The sequence below is a fragment of the Molossus molossus genome, unplaced genomic scaffold (genome assembly GCF_014108415.1).
Source record: "Molossus molossus isolate mMolMol1 unplaced genomic scaffold, mMolMol1.p scaffold_m16_p_11, whole genome shotgun sequence".
In the NCBI taxonomy this organism is placed as follows: Eukaryota; Metazoa; Chordata; class Mammalia; order Chiroptera; family Molossidae; genus Molossus; species Molossus molossus.
In genome coordinates, this window is record NW_023425346.1 from 44106891 (window position 1) to 44127165 (window position 20275).

The window sequence follows — 20275 nt, forward strand, 5'->3', positions numbered from 1 at the left end:
GCATAAATATCCCTCTGAGAACCATAATTCTGTCCTCTAAACAAATGTAGATAAATGCATACACACGATTTCATTTATTATCTCAGAGGTTGAATAATAAACTCCCTTTTCCCAAACCAAAACCCTTCCATTAATCCCCCCACCTAGGATTAGACTGTTAATATTACTTCCAGTTTGGACATACTTTGCTTACATCTTTGCACTAATCACAGTTCTTGCAAAAATATTATGATAAAGATTACATTTCTACCCTCTCTACTGGGGTAATGAGACTTTAAAAAATGATCTTGCTAAACTTTCCCAAATTGAGAAGATCTCATCAATCTCAACCGTTTCCCCCCCCCCCCCTTCTCATCTCTCTCTCTTTCTCTCCTCCTAGAGCTGGTTCTCATCTACTAGAGTTTGGAAGAAAACTAGGATGCCAATCTACTTCAACTGTTCTATTAGGAATCTACCTGGGAATGTTAGAAACAATAATATTTCTTGCATAAAAGCAGTATTTTTGAAAAATCTTCCATATATTCCTAATCACTGAATTTCCTTACAACTACAAATCCCAATCATTCTCTTGGCTCAATTTCTCATCATTTCTAAAACCTCTCCGATTAGCTAAAAATTAAAACCCAGTTAAATATAAATGAGAAGCATCTTACTCTGGCTTGTTCCTGCTCAGTGGAATTATGGACTGAAAAGGACAGAAACGTAACTGGAGCAGTCATCCAATTAGAGAATACAGTGGGGTAAGGAGAAGGCAATAGTGTGCGGTGGCGGCAGTGGAGCGGAGGATGTTATAAAGGCCATGAGTGGAGATACTTCCCCTCACAGAGATTAAGGGTGGTGAGAGGTATCTTCATCTGTATCCCTGAAAACAGACTGTGTAAACGTTCCGTGGTGTCCTCAGGTGACGCACCTGTAAGGAAGGGAGGAAGGCATCCCTGGGCAGAGGAAGGTGATCTGTTATGCAAATGTAGCTGAAGCTTCAGCAAGTCCCCCTAGAGCTCTGCAGCTGGATAGCCCTTCCAAGTTATGCCAGCCTGAAGCCAGGGTGTCTGCACATTGTATCCCTACCACAGCTGTCACTGGTCCCAGCCAGGCCTGGGAAGGGCCATGATGTTGTGGAAGGCAGTTCCCTGCCTCTGACAATTCCCAGTGACAGGCAGAACCATGTACCCGCTGCGATGTTATTCCAGCAGCATGGTCCCAGCCCTGAGGAAGGTGTTGGCGGAGTGGCACAGTGTACAGTACCGAGGCAAAGGACAGCCAGCTTTTGGTCTAAAAACAAACAGGATCTAAATGAAGCTATTATCACACAGAATAAAAAATGTTGTATTAATGTCGATGTCCCTTTCTAAAATTAGGGTATTCAAAAATCTCACACTTAAATGGGAAATCCTTAAAATCACTGTGAAACTTTTGTCTCCAGTCAAATAGTTCTGGATGTGTAGAAAAACATGACCTTAATTTCTGAGTCAGAGAGATCAGCATTTCAAATTGTATGGGAGAAACAGAGAAGCGAGTCGATACACCTGCCTTTTGCTTTTAGGGAGAACTTTTCCACTGAGGTACCTGGCAAGGAAGAGTCTTTCCTACTGCTAACTATAAAGGAGGCATGCAATTCTGCTCACGAGCTGCAGAGCAACCCAGACTATTGTCAAAGAAGGCAGCAAATAGCAGTTAGACCTGGGAAAAGTACCACTGCATGTTAACTCAGTACCGACCTAGCTGACTTGATTAGTGGGCGACAGATGGAGCAGGGTGGCCAGTATGGTCCTGGTATTAGTGACAACAGAAATCACCAGGGAGTACACTGACCTGGTAAACCTGACTCGACATGGGACCTCTAAAAGAGCAGATGGGCTGAGTAATGCCTTGGAAGACAGACTCCTGGGACATTTCCCAGGGCGAGGGAAAGCGGAGAAAAAGCAAGATCTTACAATAGGGCAGCAAGTATAGGACCAAACCGGAGTCTTGAAGCAACGTGAGGCCTGACTCGATAGTGCACAGCACACCTGTGTGCTAGTCAGGGAAGGTGCAGCATGTGTGACAGCAATCTCAGGGCTGCAGCCGCAGGGAACATCTGGACCAAGTTCACAGATGACTGCGAGGCACTGCTTCCAACCTGGCTGGGCATCATGAGAGTAAAGAAGCAGAAAAGACAGGCTTGGGAGAAGGGAGATAAGGCAGACAGGGCGGGAGGTGGACTGTTTTAGCCTCCAAAGGATGTAATCCCTCAGTGAGGAGGGCGTGGAATGAAAGCAAACACATCAGTGTTACATACACTTCATTAGGTGTCTATGGGACAACCGCTTAAGAAATCGATGTATGATTTCCGAAAACTCTTTTATTTTGTTTCTCTTCAGTTGATTCTTTCTTTTCCAAATGCAAAGTTAAGTAATCCATTCAAGTTATGTGAAAATAATAACATGTTTACTTAGACTGACTCAGGGTGACTGGGTAGTTGTAATATCAACAGGGACTTTCTTCATAGAATATTCTAAATACAAATGGAACAAACGCCGGTTACCCAAATGTTTTATGATTTGGGGGTTGCTAAATAACAAAAGCTTCTGAATGACATACACTTGAGGACTCCAGTGAGGATATGCTGATGTAAGCGATCATTAAGGTGTATTGTTAATGAAGGGATGATGCATACATTTTTTTTTCAACTACCCGCAATTTTACTTATTTATTTATAAATTATTATTATTATTATTTTTAATCCTCACCTGAGGACATTTTTTTATTTTTTGTTCAGATAGAGTGGGAGGGAGAGAGAGGAAGAGACAGAGAGAGAAACATCGACGTGAAAGGGACACATCGAGTGGCTGCCACCCGCATGACCCAACCAGGGCCGGGGACAAACTGCAACCGAGGTACGTGCCCTTAGCGGGAACTGAACCCGGGTCTCTCCGGACCTCAGGCTGACACTCTAACCAGTGAGCCAAACCGGCCAGGGCCCAGCAATTTTCTTGATCTCAAAAATACAATTTTTCCCAAAATAGATCTTCCTAGGGGGCAATGTGATATAGAATCGATTGTGACCTAGGACGGAACTTGCCCCAGGTTTCCACCAGCAGCCATGCCATGGCTCTTTTTCCTATAGTAAACTTATCTTTAAAAAGAGGAAACTTCCAAACACCTAATGGAAAACACCAGCTACGTTGTAAAACCTTTAATTAAATTCATCTGAATAACAGGTTGTTTCTAGGTAATGCTTGTTGAGAGGGAAACTATATTAGTATGGCAGCCCTTCACCTTTGAAGTAAAGGACGACTTTCCGCTCAGTGGAGAATAATAAAGACACAGTGACTGCCCTTTTAGGAACAAGATATACAGAACATTTCTTTGTACCTTAGCGTGAGGTCTGAAAATTGAGATACAAATTTGAGGGAGTAATGCAGCTATTCAGAAAAACATATATTTTATGTATCAATTATTCAAAATATTGAGTCCAAATCATAGAAATGCATTTTTAATGGCTTAAATTAGCTAGATAATTCCCTTACCAACGTGATTCTGTTTGTGGCGACAACTTCGGTCAAAGCTTTTGGAGTAATTTAAACTTTTATTTTAGTAAGGATGAAAGTAAAATTCTGCTTTGATTTTGGGGTGTATAATTTTAGTCATTTCAAAGATAATGAAAGATAATTATAGCACCTTAACAGGATTAAATAATAAGTTCCTTTTTGCAAATTACTGAGAGTAAGAAAACAGAAGTTTAACTTTATTTTACTAAATTTTTACATTGAGTTTTACTTAAATTTTATCTTTATAGCTTTTATAAACATTAATTAAGTTAGACCAGTAGTTTCCAAATTTAGTGAGTATCAGAATGATGTAAAGAGTGTGTTAGCACATGGATTGTTGAATTTCTGTATTTCTGTATCAGCCGTTCTGATGGAAGGCCCAAGAACCTGTATCTCCAACATGTTGCAAGACGAAGCTGATGGTCTCACACTTGGAGAATCACTGACTTAGACAATCTGGCTAATGCTGATTCAGTAGGAAAAAACACCTAATTATGTAATAATATTCGTTCATTTCTATATTCTACAAATAAGTAATGGTACTTGCTATTTGCAAATTGTTGGGGATACCTGCCATGAACTAGAGCGAACAAATTAAAAACACAGAACAATCCATTTTCTGTTTGGAAGCATATTGTTAACTTAATAATTTTTAAAATTTAAGCTGGTTCTCTGTGGAAAGCGGTATGGAGTTACCTAAAAAAAAAAAACAAAAAATGGAAGCGCCTTATGACTCAGAGATTCCACTTCTGAAAATCGATCCTAGGAAACCCAAATCACTGATTCAGAAGAATATATGCTCCCCTATGTTCACGGCAGAATTATTTACAATGGCCAAAATTTAGAAGCAGCCCTAATGTCCATCAGTAGATGAGTGGATAAAAAATGTTGTAGTACATTTACTCAGTGGACTATTACTCAGCTGTAAAAAATGAGGAAATCTTGCCTTGGCCAGGTGGCTTAGTTGGTTGGAGTGTCGTCCCATATGCCAAAAGGTTGAGGGTTTGATCCCTGATCAGGACATGAATAAGATGTTTCTCTCTCACATTAATGTTTCTCTCTTTTTCTCCCTCACTCCCTTCCTCTCTTTCTGAAAAAACAATAAAAACATATCCTTGGGTGAGGATTAATTTTTTGAAAAAGAAGGATCTCTTACCATATGCTACAGTATGGATGGACATGGAGAGCATTATGCTAAGTGAAATAAGCCAGTCAGAGAAAAACAAATACCCAAATTACCATATGATCTGACTTATGTTGGAATTTAATAAACAACATAAACTAACAAACAAAATAAAAAGATACGTTTTCTCACTCTCTCTTGAGAAATTTTTAACAAATTAAAAATGTGTGTCTTTGTGTGTGTGTGTGTGTGAATCAGACTGGTGATTCTTGATTCTTGTTATAAAGAAGAAATATAAAATATCAAATATATTTGTGAATAATTTAAAATGAAGCTTAAAAATATTTCTTTTAAAATAAGGTAGCATTTTCTTAAACTTGATAACAGTTACTTTTGAAATTAACAGTGTAAGCCAGAACACATAATTTGGCTATTTTCCATGTTATACAAATATTTCATAGCACCAGATACATTAGAGCAAAAAAAGAAAGGGAGAGAACTTGTTTTCCTATTGCTATTATCTCCTTTAGATGTAACCTCCAACTAGTTGGTTAAAAAAAAATCACAATTTTTTTTTTTTAGTCTGTATCATTTTAAGTTTTTAGATTGCAAAGTTTTTACAGAAGCCATCAGTGAGATAAAAAAAAAAATTAACTATACATTTTACTTGGTATATATATTTATTACATAGGAATTTGTTGATTTAGTTGTATACTATTTATCAATTTGATGGATACACCCATCAAAATAATACTCTCCACTCAACTTGCTTCATTCCAGGGACACAGTCATCTATATGCGGCTGGTCCTATATCATCCACAAAGAATCAGTCTGTGAAAAATTGGTTCTTCCTAGAGAAAGCTGTTCACTTACCCTGGATAGAGTTCTGAAACCTGAAACAAAATATTTGTCCTGAAAAATGACCCACCATTTCATCCACATAAATAAGTCTCTGGGTTTCCAGAACTCAGTCCATCTGTCATAGTCCCGTTTTTTTATTGTGCATTACGTCCTTTTCTTTCATTTAATATTCTCAATTTAATACTTCACTTCTTTTTCATTTGTGTTCCTTGTGTTGTCACTTCGCATTTCTTTGTTTTGTCTACAGGTCAGAAGAGGCGTTGAAATGTACAGACGCCCACATCTCAGTTGCCTTTCCCTCTTATTCTCATTGAAACCCCACCACTTGGGGGAACAGACACACTCCTTATTCAGAGAGGACATGAAATATTTTGAAGGTAAGATGTTTCTGTAAAAGAAGATGTCTCGGCATTTAATTTTCTGTTATTTCTTTTATGTTTGTTTATTGTAGCGGCCACACCAGGAACAGCAATGTTAGAAATAGCCAATAACGTTATTTTATAGTTATAATAAGTTATACTAAGTTATACGTGAAGGAAAAAAGTCAGCAGAAGTTTGTCAAAGATCAGATATAATACAAAGTAGAAACTGTATGGTATCAGATGTTACCAAGCATAATTTGTCTCTCCCTTTTCTGCTGATCTAACAATCATCTCTTCAAAAAGTGACACCCAGTAAAAGGATATTTAGAGCTTTTAATGATAGCAGGGTGTAATCTAAGCCCATACACTGGTTGTGAATAACTCGCCCCTGTAATGATCTGGAAACAATTTTACCTGCATATTTGTACTCCTTCAGTGATTCCCTGTGTGCCTGACAGCTGCCTGTGGGGACACCGGTGTTCACAACATAAGAAACCGTCTCTGCTGAATTTGCTATCACTCACACATCAGACAGCATTTTAATCCCATTATGAAGTAGCGTATGTAACATATTATATTCTGGAAGGCTACTGTATAGATTATCTCCCATTCAAGCAATCAAGGTTTTAATTCTCCATTTGCAGTTTAGTTTGAAATGAATGTCTTATTTATTTAAAAATATCCCCTCTCTGCCATACTGCTGATACAACTTTCCCTTTTATACTTCCATCCAATTTGACAAACCATGCAAGGTAACCATTCTGCAGAAAAAATAAAGAATTTGTGAAGATAATGAAGAAACAATAACAGGCATCCCCCAAGACAAATGATCTTACTGACATTTATGACCAAAATACAGGCTGACATTACCCTAAAGTATACTCTCAGGAATCATTCATTGATGACCAAATTTGTTAGTGAAAAACATAAAGAAATCAAAACAGTCATCAACTTAAAGAATAAGACTTAGGTACCACAATAGTTTTTTATGGTACTTTAATTTTGTTTCTAAATACGTCCCTTGGGAGATTGACAAATGGATGATGAAGATAGAGAATGTTCCCCAAGTGTGATATTGTTCAGAGTAAAATATTCAGAAATTGGAATCCTAACTAAAACATTTGTCCCAACAGAATATTGTACTGTCACTTAGACATACGTAGGAAAGTAACTGATACTGTAAAAAGTTATCAGCGGGTGTACATTCGATTTAGCATTATATTTAGGTTTACAACATAGGCTTTTGAGAGTGTGGTTTTTAAATTTTACATACATATTTTGTTATCTGAAATTGTATATAGTGTAACAATATTTTTTAAATATTAAAGTTTTATGATAAGGCTTTCAGCCTCCCACAGACAATGACAGATACCTAAATTCCAATTTCCTCATGGATCCTCCTAAAAATCACAGAGCTCGATAGGGAGTCAATAAACACACCCATGAACTATGCCTAAAGAATAAGTAGAAAAAGAGACATTACAAACTGGAATTTACATGTAAGCAGGGAACTAAATGCCCAAATCCAGCAGAACTGGCTCAGGACAGCACACTGCACTAGAGTCAGGCAGAAACTAAGGAAAAAGAGGAACAGGAAAGTCTCCTGGGAGTGGTGGAAGACATCCAAATAGGGTTTACACTCGGAATAGGGCTGCTCTCTGAGTAAGAAATACCGAAAGCAGGTTAGTGACCTGAATGAACAGAGCACTGGTTACTAGAGAGACAACAGAAAGTAACTTGAAAAGTCACTTTCGAGACCCCAGATAGCAGCCTCAGAAAAGCGTTACTTCTTGAAGTGGAGGAAACCTCAAAGGTGGAATTGTCCTTTGGGGAGAGGACAACAGGAAGCAGTTGAATATAAGGTCACTTTACTGATATAAAAAGAAATTAGAAGACAGAGAAAAAAATTGGTGCCATGTATTTTAAAGAATAAGCAAAAAACAAAACAAAACACCCAAATTTATAAGCTTTCAATGTATGAATGAGCCTTTGAACTAAAAACTAAGAAAGCCACTCAAGCAAGAACCCCCTCACCCCCACTTCCTCCTGGTCCCAACCAGATTTCATGTTATTGCTTGTCCAGGAAAATACTGCACAAACAGTTATAAACAAGTAAATTCTAATATTCGTACAAAGGTATCATACGAGAAATAAACAGAAAGTGGGAACAAAACATATTTTATAAAGAAAGTATGCTAAAAATCTAGTTATGAAACAGAAGATATATATCACACACCAAAATAAATTTAAAATTATTTAAACCAGCAATTAAAGAAATGAAGTAAGATTACAAATCAGAAATTAAAAAACACAATAAGAACTGGACAAACAAAAAATGCAAAGCAAGAACTAAAAAAATGATAGGTTTGAATTCAGGAAAGAAAATCAACTAAAAATTTAAGGCCGCATTACAAAATACCCATAAGAAACAGAGATTGAAATGAGAGAAGCCAAGAAAATAAAACAGAAATAAAGAGAGAAAAAAGAACCAGAGAGGAAGTGATAGATAAGAAAGACAGGCAAAGTAGGTACAATATATATATTATCTGAATCCCTGAAGAAGAAAAACAACAAACAAAAAATAATATGAATATTTAAAATTATAACAACATTTTCTGAAATAAAAGATGAATTGAATTTATATATTGTATCTGGGACAACTGACTTAGAATAGTCAAAGGTGGACATGTGATTATAACAATTTTTTAGACTTTAAAAGTTTCCCTTGGTTTGAAAGAAGAATATTCAAGTCTCCTATTATTAGTTTATTTTTAAACTTTTCTGGGACTCTGGGAAACATATTAAAATCACAAAGGACAGTCAGGTAGGTTGATATCAGACTTTAGATTAGCAACATAGGATGCAAGAAAAGAGTGGAACAATATCTATAAGGTACACGAGACAATCAAGTGTGAGACAAATATCTACCTAGTTGTTCTTCGAGTACAGAAACTAGTGTTCAACACAAAAGAATTCTGAGAATATTTTACCCATGAACATTTCCTGAATGGAACAAACTTTATCCAAGAAGTGATATTTGCAGACACTAGTGTTGAGCAATGAATACATTTCTTTAGAAATTTAAAACCATAACAAAAGTGAGAAGTATGTAAACATTACACATTTGAGAAGCTAAAAATATCACAAGCAAACAAAATGGAAGAAGAAAGAAGAAAACATAAAATAAGCTTACTGAGTGTCTTGTTGGTAATATGCAGCAGTTAAATCGATATCATTTAAACTGACAAATTGCATGATAAAAGACCAGGTATACTTAAGAGTACAAAGGTGAGCATTAAAATAATATTATTGACTAGAATAACATGGTGGAAAGGGGAGAAAAAGAAATAAGTGCTAATTTTATTCTTTTTTTTTTTTTTTAATGTTTTTTCATTTTTTGTTCGGACAAAGTGGGAGGGAGAGAGAGAGAGAGAGAGAGAGAGAGAGAGAGAGAGAGAGAAACATCGACATGAAAGGGACACATCCATCCACACAACCCAACCAGGGCCGGGAACAAACTGCAACCGAGGTACATGCCCTTAGCGGGAACTGAACCTGGTCTCTCTGGACTGCAGGCCGACGCTCTAACCGCTGAGCAAAACCGGCCAGGGCCTAATTTTATTCTTCCTCATAGTAAAGATATAGCCACTAGAGAAACATACAAAAGTTGCTGAAAAAATAAAATGAAAGCAATACAGGATAAAACAAGCAAAATATACATGGTGAAAAAGAGCAGAGAAAATATAGTATAATAAGATAATTTAAGATATAGTTAACATAAAACGTATTAAGACAAAACACATTAGTTATATCAATTAGTATAAACAGCTATTTTAGTTATAAATTTTAAAAAGTAGTATTTTTCTCTTTGAAGAAAAACCTAATTGACCAACCTATAAAAAAATACATCTAGAACAAAGAAAGACTAAAAGGAGGTACAGAGATACAACAGCAATATAGAAAAAGAAAAACTCACTCATGATTTAAGACAGTAGAATTTAGAAGGAAAATTAATAAATATAAAAGACACCTTAGAGGAGTAAAGGCCAACTTGTAAAATAATATAAAATGATTTATATGAATATCTATGAAATGGAAATATCTATGAAATAAATAACAGAACAATATTCATAAAACAAAAATTAGAAGATATACAAGAAAAAATAGAAATACCCTAATTTAATGCACTTCTTTTAAACTAAGACATATGTAAAATAAATAAATAATTAAATAAAAAAAAGAAAAAGAAAATAAGTAAAGATAGATTTAAACAATATAATAATAAGGTAGTTTTAAAAAGATATATTAACTTTTGTAACATAATATTCTCAAATATCACCTCTTTTCATGTTCTCATGGGTAACTTCTGAAAATTGATCAAATAATAAACTACAAGACAAACAAACCTTAGTTAAATTATAGAAGACAAATAATACAAATATTATTTTATAACTATAAGATGATAAAACCAGAAATTACTAACAAAATAATACCTAAAAATATATCTTTTCTGTTGGAAAATTAAAAGCCTCTATACAAAACAATTTTTGAATTAAAAACAAAGAAAAAATTTAAATATTTTCTAGACAAAAGATAATAAAATACTACATATCTCAATTGATAGGGGTACAGCTAGGTTTATAGAAAAATATAAAGCCTTAAGATCATATATATATATATATATATATAAATATGAAAGGATAAAAATAAGCCAATGTAATAGAAAAGGGCCAACAAATTACAATGATAAAAAACTAAATAAAAATATAATAAAAAGTCGTGAGTTTTAAAATGAAAAGAATGGCCCTGGCCGGTTTGGCTCAGCGGTTAAAGCGTCGGCCTGCGGTACAGAGAGGCCCGGGTTCGGTTCCCACTAAGGTCACGTACCTCGGTTGCAGTTTGTCCCCGGCCCTGGTTGGTCGTGTGGGTGGCAGCCACTCGATGTGTCCCTTCACATTGATGTTTCTCTCTTTCTCTCTCTTCCTCTCTCTCCCTCCCGCTCTATCTGAACAAAAAATGGAAAAATGTCCTCGGGTGAGGATAAAAAAAAAAGAAAAGAAAAGAATGAACAAACCAATAAAGATTACTTCATTGGGAAAGAAAACACTGATAAAATATTTTAGATAGAGGACGGATCAATGTCACAAAGGAAATAACCAAAGAAACAGAGAAAATCTTTAAAAATATAAAAGATGGCTTTGTATAATTCTGTTAAAATAAAATTTTAAAGTCTACAGAATAATTTCTAGGAAATACAATTTAGCAAAACTAGTACTGGTTGAGCTGAATAATTTGACTAGACCAATCTCTGGAGGAAAAAAAAAAAAAAGAAATTTGTCAAAAATCTAGTCCACAAATAATTACCAGGCCTAGATCATTTCACAAAAGAATCTAACTTAACTTTTGAACCTAGATTATATCCAAACTATTTAAATAGTTTTGTAGCATAGAAAAGAGAGAAGAAACTCCAGATTATTTTTTGAAGGAATTATAATATTGATACCAATACATGATGAAATTGAACACACAAATATCAAAGAATCCCTGTATCAGTGCAAATATTCTATATTAATTTTAGACAAAATAGTTTTAGAGCATATTACAAAATAAAATACATCATGTCCAAATGTGGTTCTTTTCAGATGTGCTAAGATGATTTTATATTAGTAAAGTTCATTTACAAAATTTGCCATACAAATTAAAAAACGGAATAGAGCACTACAGATGCTTTAAGGCAATTCATAAATTTCAGCACCCATTCTTAATAAATATGTCAGTGGAACCTTTCTTAAAATTATAAAACACATACACCTCAGCTCACATCCCATCATTTCAGTTAATTGGGAATTCTAGTAATGTACACACAAAGATTTGGAATAAGGCATGATGCTCAATGACAACTTCTTTTTAATGACATGTTGGAGGGAATAGCCAGTTCAATTAGATAAGAGAAAGCTATTAGATGTATAATAATCAGAAAGAAAAATGTAAAGCAATCTCTATTTGATATGATAAGATACTTCAAAAAATCATGAGAATCAATGTATAAGCTACTGTAAACTAAGAAATTTCACTAAGATAGTAGGATACAACAGAACAGAATAAGTTGAGAAATAGACTAAAGTACAATTTGGCATCTCAAATTTCTTGTGAAAATATAGATATTCTAATCAATAAAAAGTGACAGCCATTGATAAAACGATAAATTAAGTTGCTGCCTTGCACTGTAAACCAAGCTAAACTTGAACGCACTAGAGATCCTAAAATATAAAACCGTACAAGTTCTAGATTAAAAATGAATTTACTTACAACCTTGGAATGGTTAAAGCTTTTCTAATATAACTCAAGAAAGGATTCAGAATCAACAAGGAAAAGGGTTGATATATTAAGCCATATTCCAAAAAAAATGCCTTTGCATGACAAAAATCAGGAAAAAGATTAAAAATATATATATTTGCTGAAGTAATTTGTAATTTATTCTAAAATTTGAAAGAATAAAAAAGGGAACAAATGTATACAAGAAATGGACAGTTGACAGAAAAAAAATGTCTATAGTGCTTAAATATATGAACCTCACTCATAATAATAGAAATGCAAACTAAAACTAATTGAGGTACTAAATCTAGAACCCACCTGGCACCATACATACTTACTATAATATTAGCTATATTTCCTATGCTATACTAGTATAGTGACAAAAAATCAAGAAGGCTGACTCTTTGCTTGTAAGAGTGTAAAATGATTCAAACTATAAGGAGAGGAGTTTGGCAGTATCTAAAAAGATTACAGATGCATTTACACTTTGACTCAGGAATCACACTTATAAAACCTACCCTGAAGATACTTTTATCCAAAACTATACATATACATGCATGAAAATATATATGCACAATTTATTCTGGCATTGTTTGTAAACAACATAAATGTCCATCAATAGAAGACTGGTTGAGTTTACTATGGTATATATAAGTCAAATGGCTTAGAAAGCAGCTGGTTGATTCTTTAAGACACCAAAGTGTAACCAGCTATGGCTTTTTTAATAGAAAATTATTTTACTTAAAATGCAAACATATTTTGAGAACTGAAATACGTAAATGAAGAGTGTATTAAGATTATTACAAGAGCAGAATATCAAGAACATTATGTACATGTTACTTTTACTTACGGTTGACAGTTTTGACTGGTAATATTGGGTTTACCCTCTCTGGAGAAGCAGCAGTTTCCTCATCTGTCACATATTCAAAATTAATGATGAACATCATGGCCACACCCTCTTGGTTTTTCACTGGAATTATGTGAGTGTTGCAAATGAAAGTAGACCCTGAGGAAATGAAAAATGCTCATTAGGTTAACAATATGCCAACATTTTGAAGTATCATTAATATAAAAATTTTAATAAAACCCTATAAAATTGTCTATCTTAAATAATCATTGAAATAAAATTAAAAATACTTTGATTTTATTTCTTATTGCAGATGCTTTTATTGCAATAAATGATAGTTATATGTGAAACCTCCACTTCATGAATTTGCACAACATTAATTATTTTCCTTCCCCAGGGCAGTCACCACACTAACTTCACACACATTATTCCCCTCCAGTTTTTACTATAATTAAATACTAATTATCACTCCATAAACAACTGCATTCTTTTCTATTTTAAAAGATATATGCATGGAACTATACAGTACATGTCATTTATCATTGGCATTTTTTCCAATTACAGTTGATATTCAATGCTATTTTATATTAGTTTCAGGTGTATTGCATAATGGTTAGACAATTATGTAGTTTACAAAGTAATCCTCTGATAAATCTAGAACCCACCTGGCACCATACATACTTCCTATAATACTATTAACTATATTTCCTATGCTATATTTTATATCCTCATGACTATTTTGCACCTACCAATTGTACTTCTTGAGAAAATACTTTGATTTTTAATTTCATGTTTATTGCATATATATTTACTTAACTATACACAAAATTTGCCAGAGAGTATTCGCAGGCAAATTTGGGTACTACATTATGGAAAAACAGAACATCAATTTTCATTTGTTTTCACACCTACCACTATAATAATTAGTATATGGTAAAGCCTTTGGAAACAGCTTGGGTGGGCCCAAAAGGTGGGTGGGGCAGGGCCTCAGGGAATCATCAGGGCGGGGCAAATAGTGTGAGACAGGTTGATGGAGTCCCAGATATGGGGCCATCTCCACTCCAGGGAAGGGATCACCAAAGGAACAAAGGCCCCCAATAGCACGTGTGTCTAAGAGAAAGCTGTCCCTCCAGCCCTCGTCCTGAGGTCAAACAGCTCAGTTCTTCCCTGTATGTCTCTGGTGCCTTTCAAGCTACAGCTCTAGCAGCCTCAGTCTCCCTGAGCCTCAGTTCCCGCTGGTTTTTACAGCCAGAAGTTATGGGGACTTCTCTTCCTGGCACTGGAGTCCTGACCTGGGCACCTGGTGTGGGACAGGGACCCCTTACTCCTGAGGGAGGGCCTTCACAGCTGAGGTGTCCCTCCTGATTTTTATCCGCCACACACGGGTGTGTGACCAGCCTGTCCTTGCCTCCAACCCTCCTACCAGTCTTGATGTGGCTGCTTTAATTTCGTAGTTGTAGGACTTCCATTCAGCTCAATACAGGCGGTTCTGAATGCTGGTTGTGCTGTAGTTTAGTTGTCATTTTGATGTGGTTGTAGGAGGAGGCGATACTGTGTTTACCTATGCTGCCGTCTTGACCGGAAGTTAAAGTAGTAAATTATTGACTCTGTTTCACATATGTTCCGATAATTGTTCCCTCTTTTGTGCAAAATTCTCAATGCCCAAGTTATAATAATTTTATTTGGCTTGTAATCTGTCAGCAAATTATTGTGTTAATTTGATCCCTTTGACCAAAAAGATGAAATTCTTTTATAAACAAAATTATAGGGGGTAATTAGATATATTTATTAGACTCATCCAGAAATTAACAAAGGGATGATTCAGTGTACAATCAACTACTACCACCCATCCTTAAACAGAAAACCCAAGATCCAATATTTAGAGAACATAGTCAAGAAACTGACTTCTTTTAAATCAATTGACTTCTGATTGCCTTCTTGGGTTTGACTTTTAAAACTGAGAAAATCTCAAAGCAGTTTCCTCATATTTTTATCATCTGAATATTTATTGAGATATAATTGAAGGATAACATATTAGTTTCAAGTGTACAACATAATGATTCAGTATCTGTATACATTGTGAAATGATTATCAGTGTCTTGTTAACATCTATCACCATATAGTTATAGTTTTTCTTTTTGTTCTTGTGATGAGGACTTTAAGATCTGCTCTCTTAACAACGTTTAAATATTTTATACAATGTTATTAACTATGTAGTTACCATGCCGTATATTACATCTGATTATTTTTTATTTTATAGCTGAAGGTTTGTACCTTTTGACCCCCTTTACCCATTTTGTTCATCTCTCCCACCCCCTTCCCTGGCAACCACCAATCTGTTCTTTGTGTCTATGAGCTTTTTTTTGGTTGCTATTGTTATTGTTTGTTTGTGTGTTAGAGTCCACATGTAAGTAAGATCATATGGTATTTTTTTTTTTTGTCTGTAGGGTTTCTTTCATTTAGCCTAATGCCTTCAAGGTCTTGAATAATTTTTTTAGTCATGATGACAGAAATCTCACAGGTTAGGGATATGTTTGGGTTCAAAAGTATTGTATGTTTAAAATGCAGAAACTTCAGAAAGGGTTCTCATCAAGTAATAGTGTGTATTTTGATTGCTTTCATTTTTCTCACATTTTTAATTCAATGTATTAGGGCAATATTAGTTAATAAATTGATATAGGTTTCAAGTGTACAATGTTAGAATACCTCATCTGTATATTGCATTGTGTGTTTACCACCCAGAGTCAAATCTTTTCTGTCACCATACATTTGACACCCTTTACCTTTTACTCACCCCCACACTCCCTTTGTCTCTGGTAACCACCATATTGTTGTCTGTGTCTATGAGTTTTTGTGTGTTCATCTTGTTTCTTCATTTGTTGCTTTCAGTTCTATATCCCATATGAGTGAAATCATACAGTTCTTGACTCTTTGTTTGACTGATTTCCCTTAGCATGATAGTTTTAAGATCCATCCATGATGTCACAAATGGCAGTTTCTTTTCACCCCCTCCTCATCTATCTTTTGCTTTTTTCTGTGTTACTCCAGGTCCCAAAGCAATTGACTTCCTTGAGGTACATGACCCTGGCCCTCTTGGCCTCTGGGTGCTGGGTGGATTTGGCTAATGAAAGTCATTGGCAAGAGGCAGAAGGGTGGGAGAGTAAAACAGACAGTGCCCCAAACTTGCCATGGCCACAGGTCTTAGAGGGCAGCCCTTCCAAGAGTGGTAATGCTAGTCCCTGGGTGCCCAGAATTTCCTCAGTGGTTCTTGTAACCCTGTTCACACCTCTGCAAATGTTCTGCACTTGCCTTGTTTAAAGCCAGGACCCCACTCATACACTTCTTGCCTGAACCGCCTGCACTGAGGATGGGCTCTTTGTCTGGGTTCCTGGAGCAGAAGGAAGTCACTAAACACCCGGAGACAATGCTCAGCCCAATTGCTTTCTTTCTATTTATTTTTTCGTTATTGATTTTAGAAAGAGAGGAAGAGAGAGAGAGAAAGAGAGAGAGAGAAACATCGATGAGAGAGAACATCAATTGGCCGCCTCCTGCATGCCCCCCACTGGGGATTTGGCCCACAACCTGGGCATGTGCCCTGACCGGGAATCGAACCAGTGACCTCTCGGTTCACGGGTCAATGCTCAGCACTGAGCCACACTGGCTGGGCCAATTGCTTTCTTTTTAAACAGCTGATTGAGACCGCCTTGACTCTTGAGGACAGCAATGATTCAGTATAGAGTCAGGAGCAGGGTGGGAGCAAGGTGGGCCTGGCACAGACTCCAGAGGAAGATGCAGGAGAATGAAAGGATGCCAGGAGGCTGGAGGTATGGGCTAAGGCAAATAACAGGATGTAGTTGGGGGCCCCAACAGCCACAAAGGCCAGTGGGTGCCAGCATTCCAAAATTGTGCCCCAAATATGCTTTGATTGTGTAAAACAAAATGAGCATGAGAAAACTCTGTACTGTCTCCTCACCCTTATAACATGGCTCCTGCTGCCAGAGCTGAGCACACAGGCTCCTGCTATATTGCTATATCTTGAGACATCACGGGCTGAAGGGCTTTTGAGGGTGGGCCCGGAGATGTAATTATTATTTGTAAAATTATTCCTACGGCTGAACATATTCTAATTTTCATGGAACTCATTTACAACAACACTTTTAGAACATAGACTTTGTAAGCTGGAGGAGCACATGTGCTAGTTATGATTCAGATTTTGAAATGTGGATAGCCTCCCAAACTTGTAATATAGAAGATCTTATTTATAATTAATTTCATATTTTCTACAAATGTGAAATTACTGATGTGTGAAAGTGTGTTTTAAGAATGACATGCTGCACCTTCACAGTCTTCAGCTACAACTTAAATTTATTTAATAAAATAGTGAGCTAGAACACTTGTCACAGTTACCATAGTAACAAGCAGGATAACTTTAGTAAACAGAAAATAAGCAATTTAAGACTCTTCCATTAGAACTAAAAATAGAAGTGCTTCAGGCCAGGCATCACACTACAAATTGGTTAAAAAGAGAGTCTGTGGAGATGCTAGAAATAGCCATTATGTATTTAGCTAATGAACCAAAATACATATTGATTTTAACACTTAAAATGACATATCTTGGATCATTTAGGGTATCACTGTGAATTCGCAGATTTGTTACTTAGTTTAGAATTGCAACATTTGAAGTATACTGCTGACTGTACAAGAAAACATAAAGCACAGATTTGTGGGACATCAATAGATAAAAGATATGAGGATAGAGATCTAACAGGTTTGGTTTATCACAGAGCAGAATAATTTTGCTTTCAGTAAAGGGGAACAATCATTTTTTCTGTACTAATGCCTGTAAATTTATTGTCTAGTGCTAAAAAAAAAATCATAAAATTACGGTGCTTTATAAAAAAGGTTCATCTATATGCATTGGCCCCAAAGTCTATTGAATTCGTATAATTAATCTGGGATTTACTGCACTATCATTGTTTCCTGCCTGTATCTATTAAGCAATGTATCTCCTCTAAAGTCGACTGAAGACTCATTTCCTTTCTTCTCTTTCAGTTTTTGGATTTAATGTTTCCATCAATCTTTCAGAGCCTCCTGGAAAGCAGATATTGAAAAGAAGTACATGGAATTTAGAGAAGAAGGGGAACCAAAAACATTTTATAGGGCAAAATATTTTAGCTTGCATAATTCTGCACATTCTAAATTCTGTTAAGGTACTGCTTTGTAAAGTAACATTATCCTAAGAAGTCGCTAGAGTGTGCTTCTAAATATTTCTTGAATGAAACATTGGGAGCAAGAGACAAGGAAACATAATTCAGCCAACACTATTCCAGCAATGAAGAAAAAAAAAGTCACATTCAACAATGCATAAAGAGTGGAACTAAAAATAATCTAGAATGAAAAGTTCAACCCTTATTAAAATGAACCTTGTATTCAAATGAAATTAATGTTTGTCAATAGCTTATTTACAATAACATTCTCTAGTAATTATAAAATTATATATGCAATTATACTAATATTATTTAGAATTAGATTCATTTCCTAGTTGTCTTCTGAGTGAAAATATTCTCAAAGTGTGAAAGAATGGTTAGGATGAACAGTGTTCATTTTAATAAAATGTCTAGAATATTCATTTTTAACTGTAACCACAGAGCAAGCAAACTCAGGGTGATCTGAAAAATTACTCCTTTATTAATAAAATGGTGGCATACTCCTAGCTGCATTTTAAAACAAAAGGCCAGGGCCTTCTGGTCAAGACGGCGATGTAGGTAAAGGTGGGTCTCACATCCATCTAAACTACAGAACAACCATCATTAGAACTGCCTGACATCAAGCTGAATGGAAGTCTTACAACTATGAAATTAAAGAAGCAGCCACATCGAGACTGGTAGGAGGGGCGGAGGTGGACAGGCTGGTTCCACATCCATGTATGGCAGAAAAATATCAGGAAGGATACCTCAGTGGGAAGGTCCTTCCTGAGAAGTGAGGGGTCCCCGTCCCACACTAGGTGCCCAGCTCAGGGTTCCAGTGCCAGGAAGAGAATCCCATAACTTCTGGCTATAAAACCAGCAGGAACTGAGGCTGAGGGAGGCTGAGGCTGCTGGAGCCTCAGGTACTTCCTCTTAAAGGGTCCCCACAGACTTACTTAAATTTGCTCCCTCTGAGCTCCAGTGTGGAAGGGAGGCAGCTTGAAAGGCACCAGAGACATACAGGGAAGAACTGAGTTGTTTGGCATCGGGGCGAGGGCTGGAGAGGCAGCTTTCTCCTGGACAGAAGGACAGACGTGCTGGTGGAGGCTGTTGTTCCTTTGGTGAGCCCTTCACTCATGGGGCAGGCAGATGGGCACCATATCTGGGACTCCAGCAACCTGACGCACACTATTTGCCCCACTCTGGTGATTCCCTGAGGCCCTGCCCCACCCAACTTTTGGGCCCACCTAAGCTGTTTCCAGTGGCTTTACCATAGGATTGGCCTGTCTTGGCTCATGCTTTAGATTTTCCAAAATTCTCTCAAACAAGCAGCATCTGGCCTCAGCGAGCCCCCTACCTCTTGTTAAGTGGCCCCAGGCCTGGAACTAGAAGCAGCCAGCCTTGGTTCACAGCTTGGTTTCTTCTGGGCACCTCTAAGTCCAGCACAAGAAGCAGCCACCTGAAGATTGCTCTGTAGTTTACTCCTGGTGGCCCCAGGTAGAACAGAGTCAGTGACTGACCTTGCCCCAGAGCCAGCACAACCAGCAGACAGCTTTAGACCACATCAAAACACGACCCCCCATTCACCTACTCCAATGACAAATTCAAGAAGTGGACTCAGTGGGTACCGGAGCCCTGCCAAAGTAAGTCTTGCTCTGCATGGTGGGCCCCTGCACAGCTGATCCTCCAAGGTGGTCAGAAGTTAGTGGTCAGTGGGCACAGCCAGTCCTTGCAGCTGATCAGCCTGAGTAAATCCCTCCCATTGACGTGCCAACAGCAATTAAGACTCAATTACAACAGAAGAGTATACAGTCCACATGGGGGCTGTACCTCGAAAGCCCACCTGGGGTGATCAGGGAGGCTGTGCCACTGGATCCTATGGGACACCTACAACAATAGGTGACCCCAGAAAACCTAGGAGACACAGCAACTCTACCTAATACATAGAGACAAACACAGAGAGGCAGTTAAAATGAGGAGACAAAGAAACATGTCCCAAGTGAAAGAACAGAACAAAACTTCAGGAAAAGAACTAAATGAAATAGAGATA

At 36.7% G+C, this 20275-nt stretch overlaps 1 protein-coding gene across 2 annotated transcripts in view; it reads right to left on the reverse strand.

Moving 5' to 3' along the window:
* The window catches only part of KCNH7 (potassium voltage-gated channel subfamily H member 7), a 444235-nt gene that overhangs the window by 137280 nt on the left and 286680 nt on the right, over positions 1–20275 (reverse strand). For both annotated transcript variants that reach the window (XM_036254388.1, XM_036254389.1), the window contains exon 3: positions 13043–13198. In XM_036254388.1, the coding sequence (XP_036110281.1) occupies positions 13043–13198 (156 nt within the window). The remainder of the gene's footprint in view (positions 1–13042; positions 13199–20275) is intronic.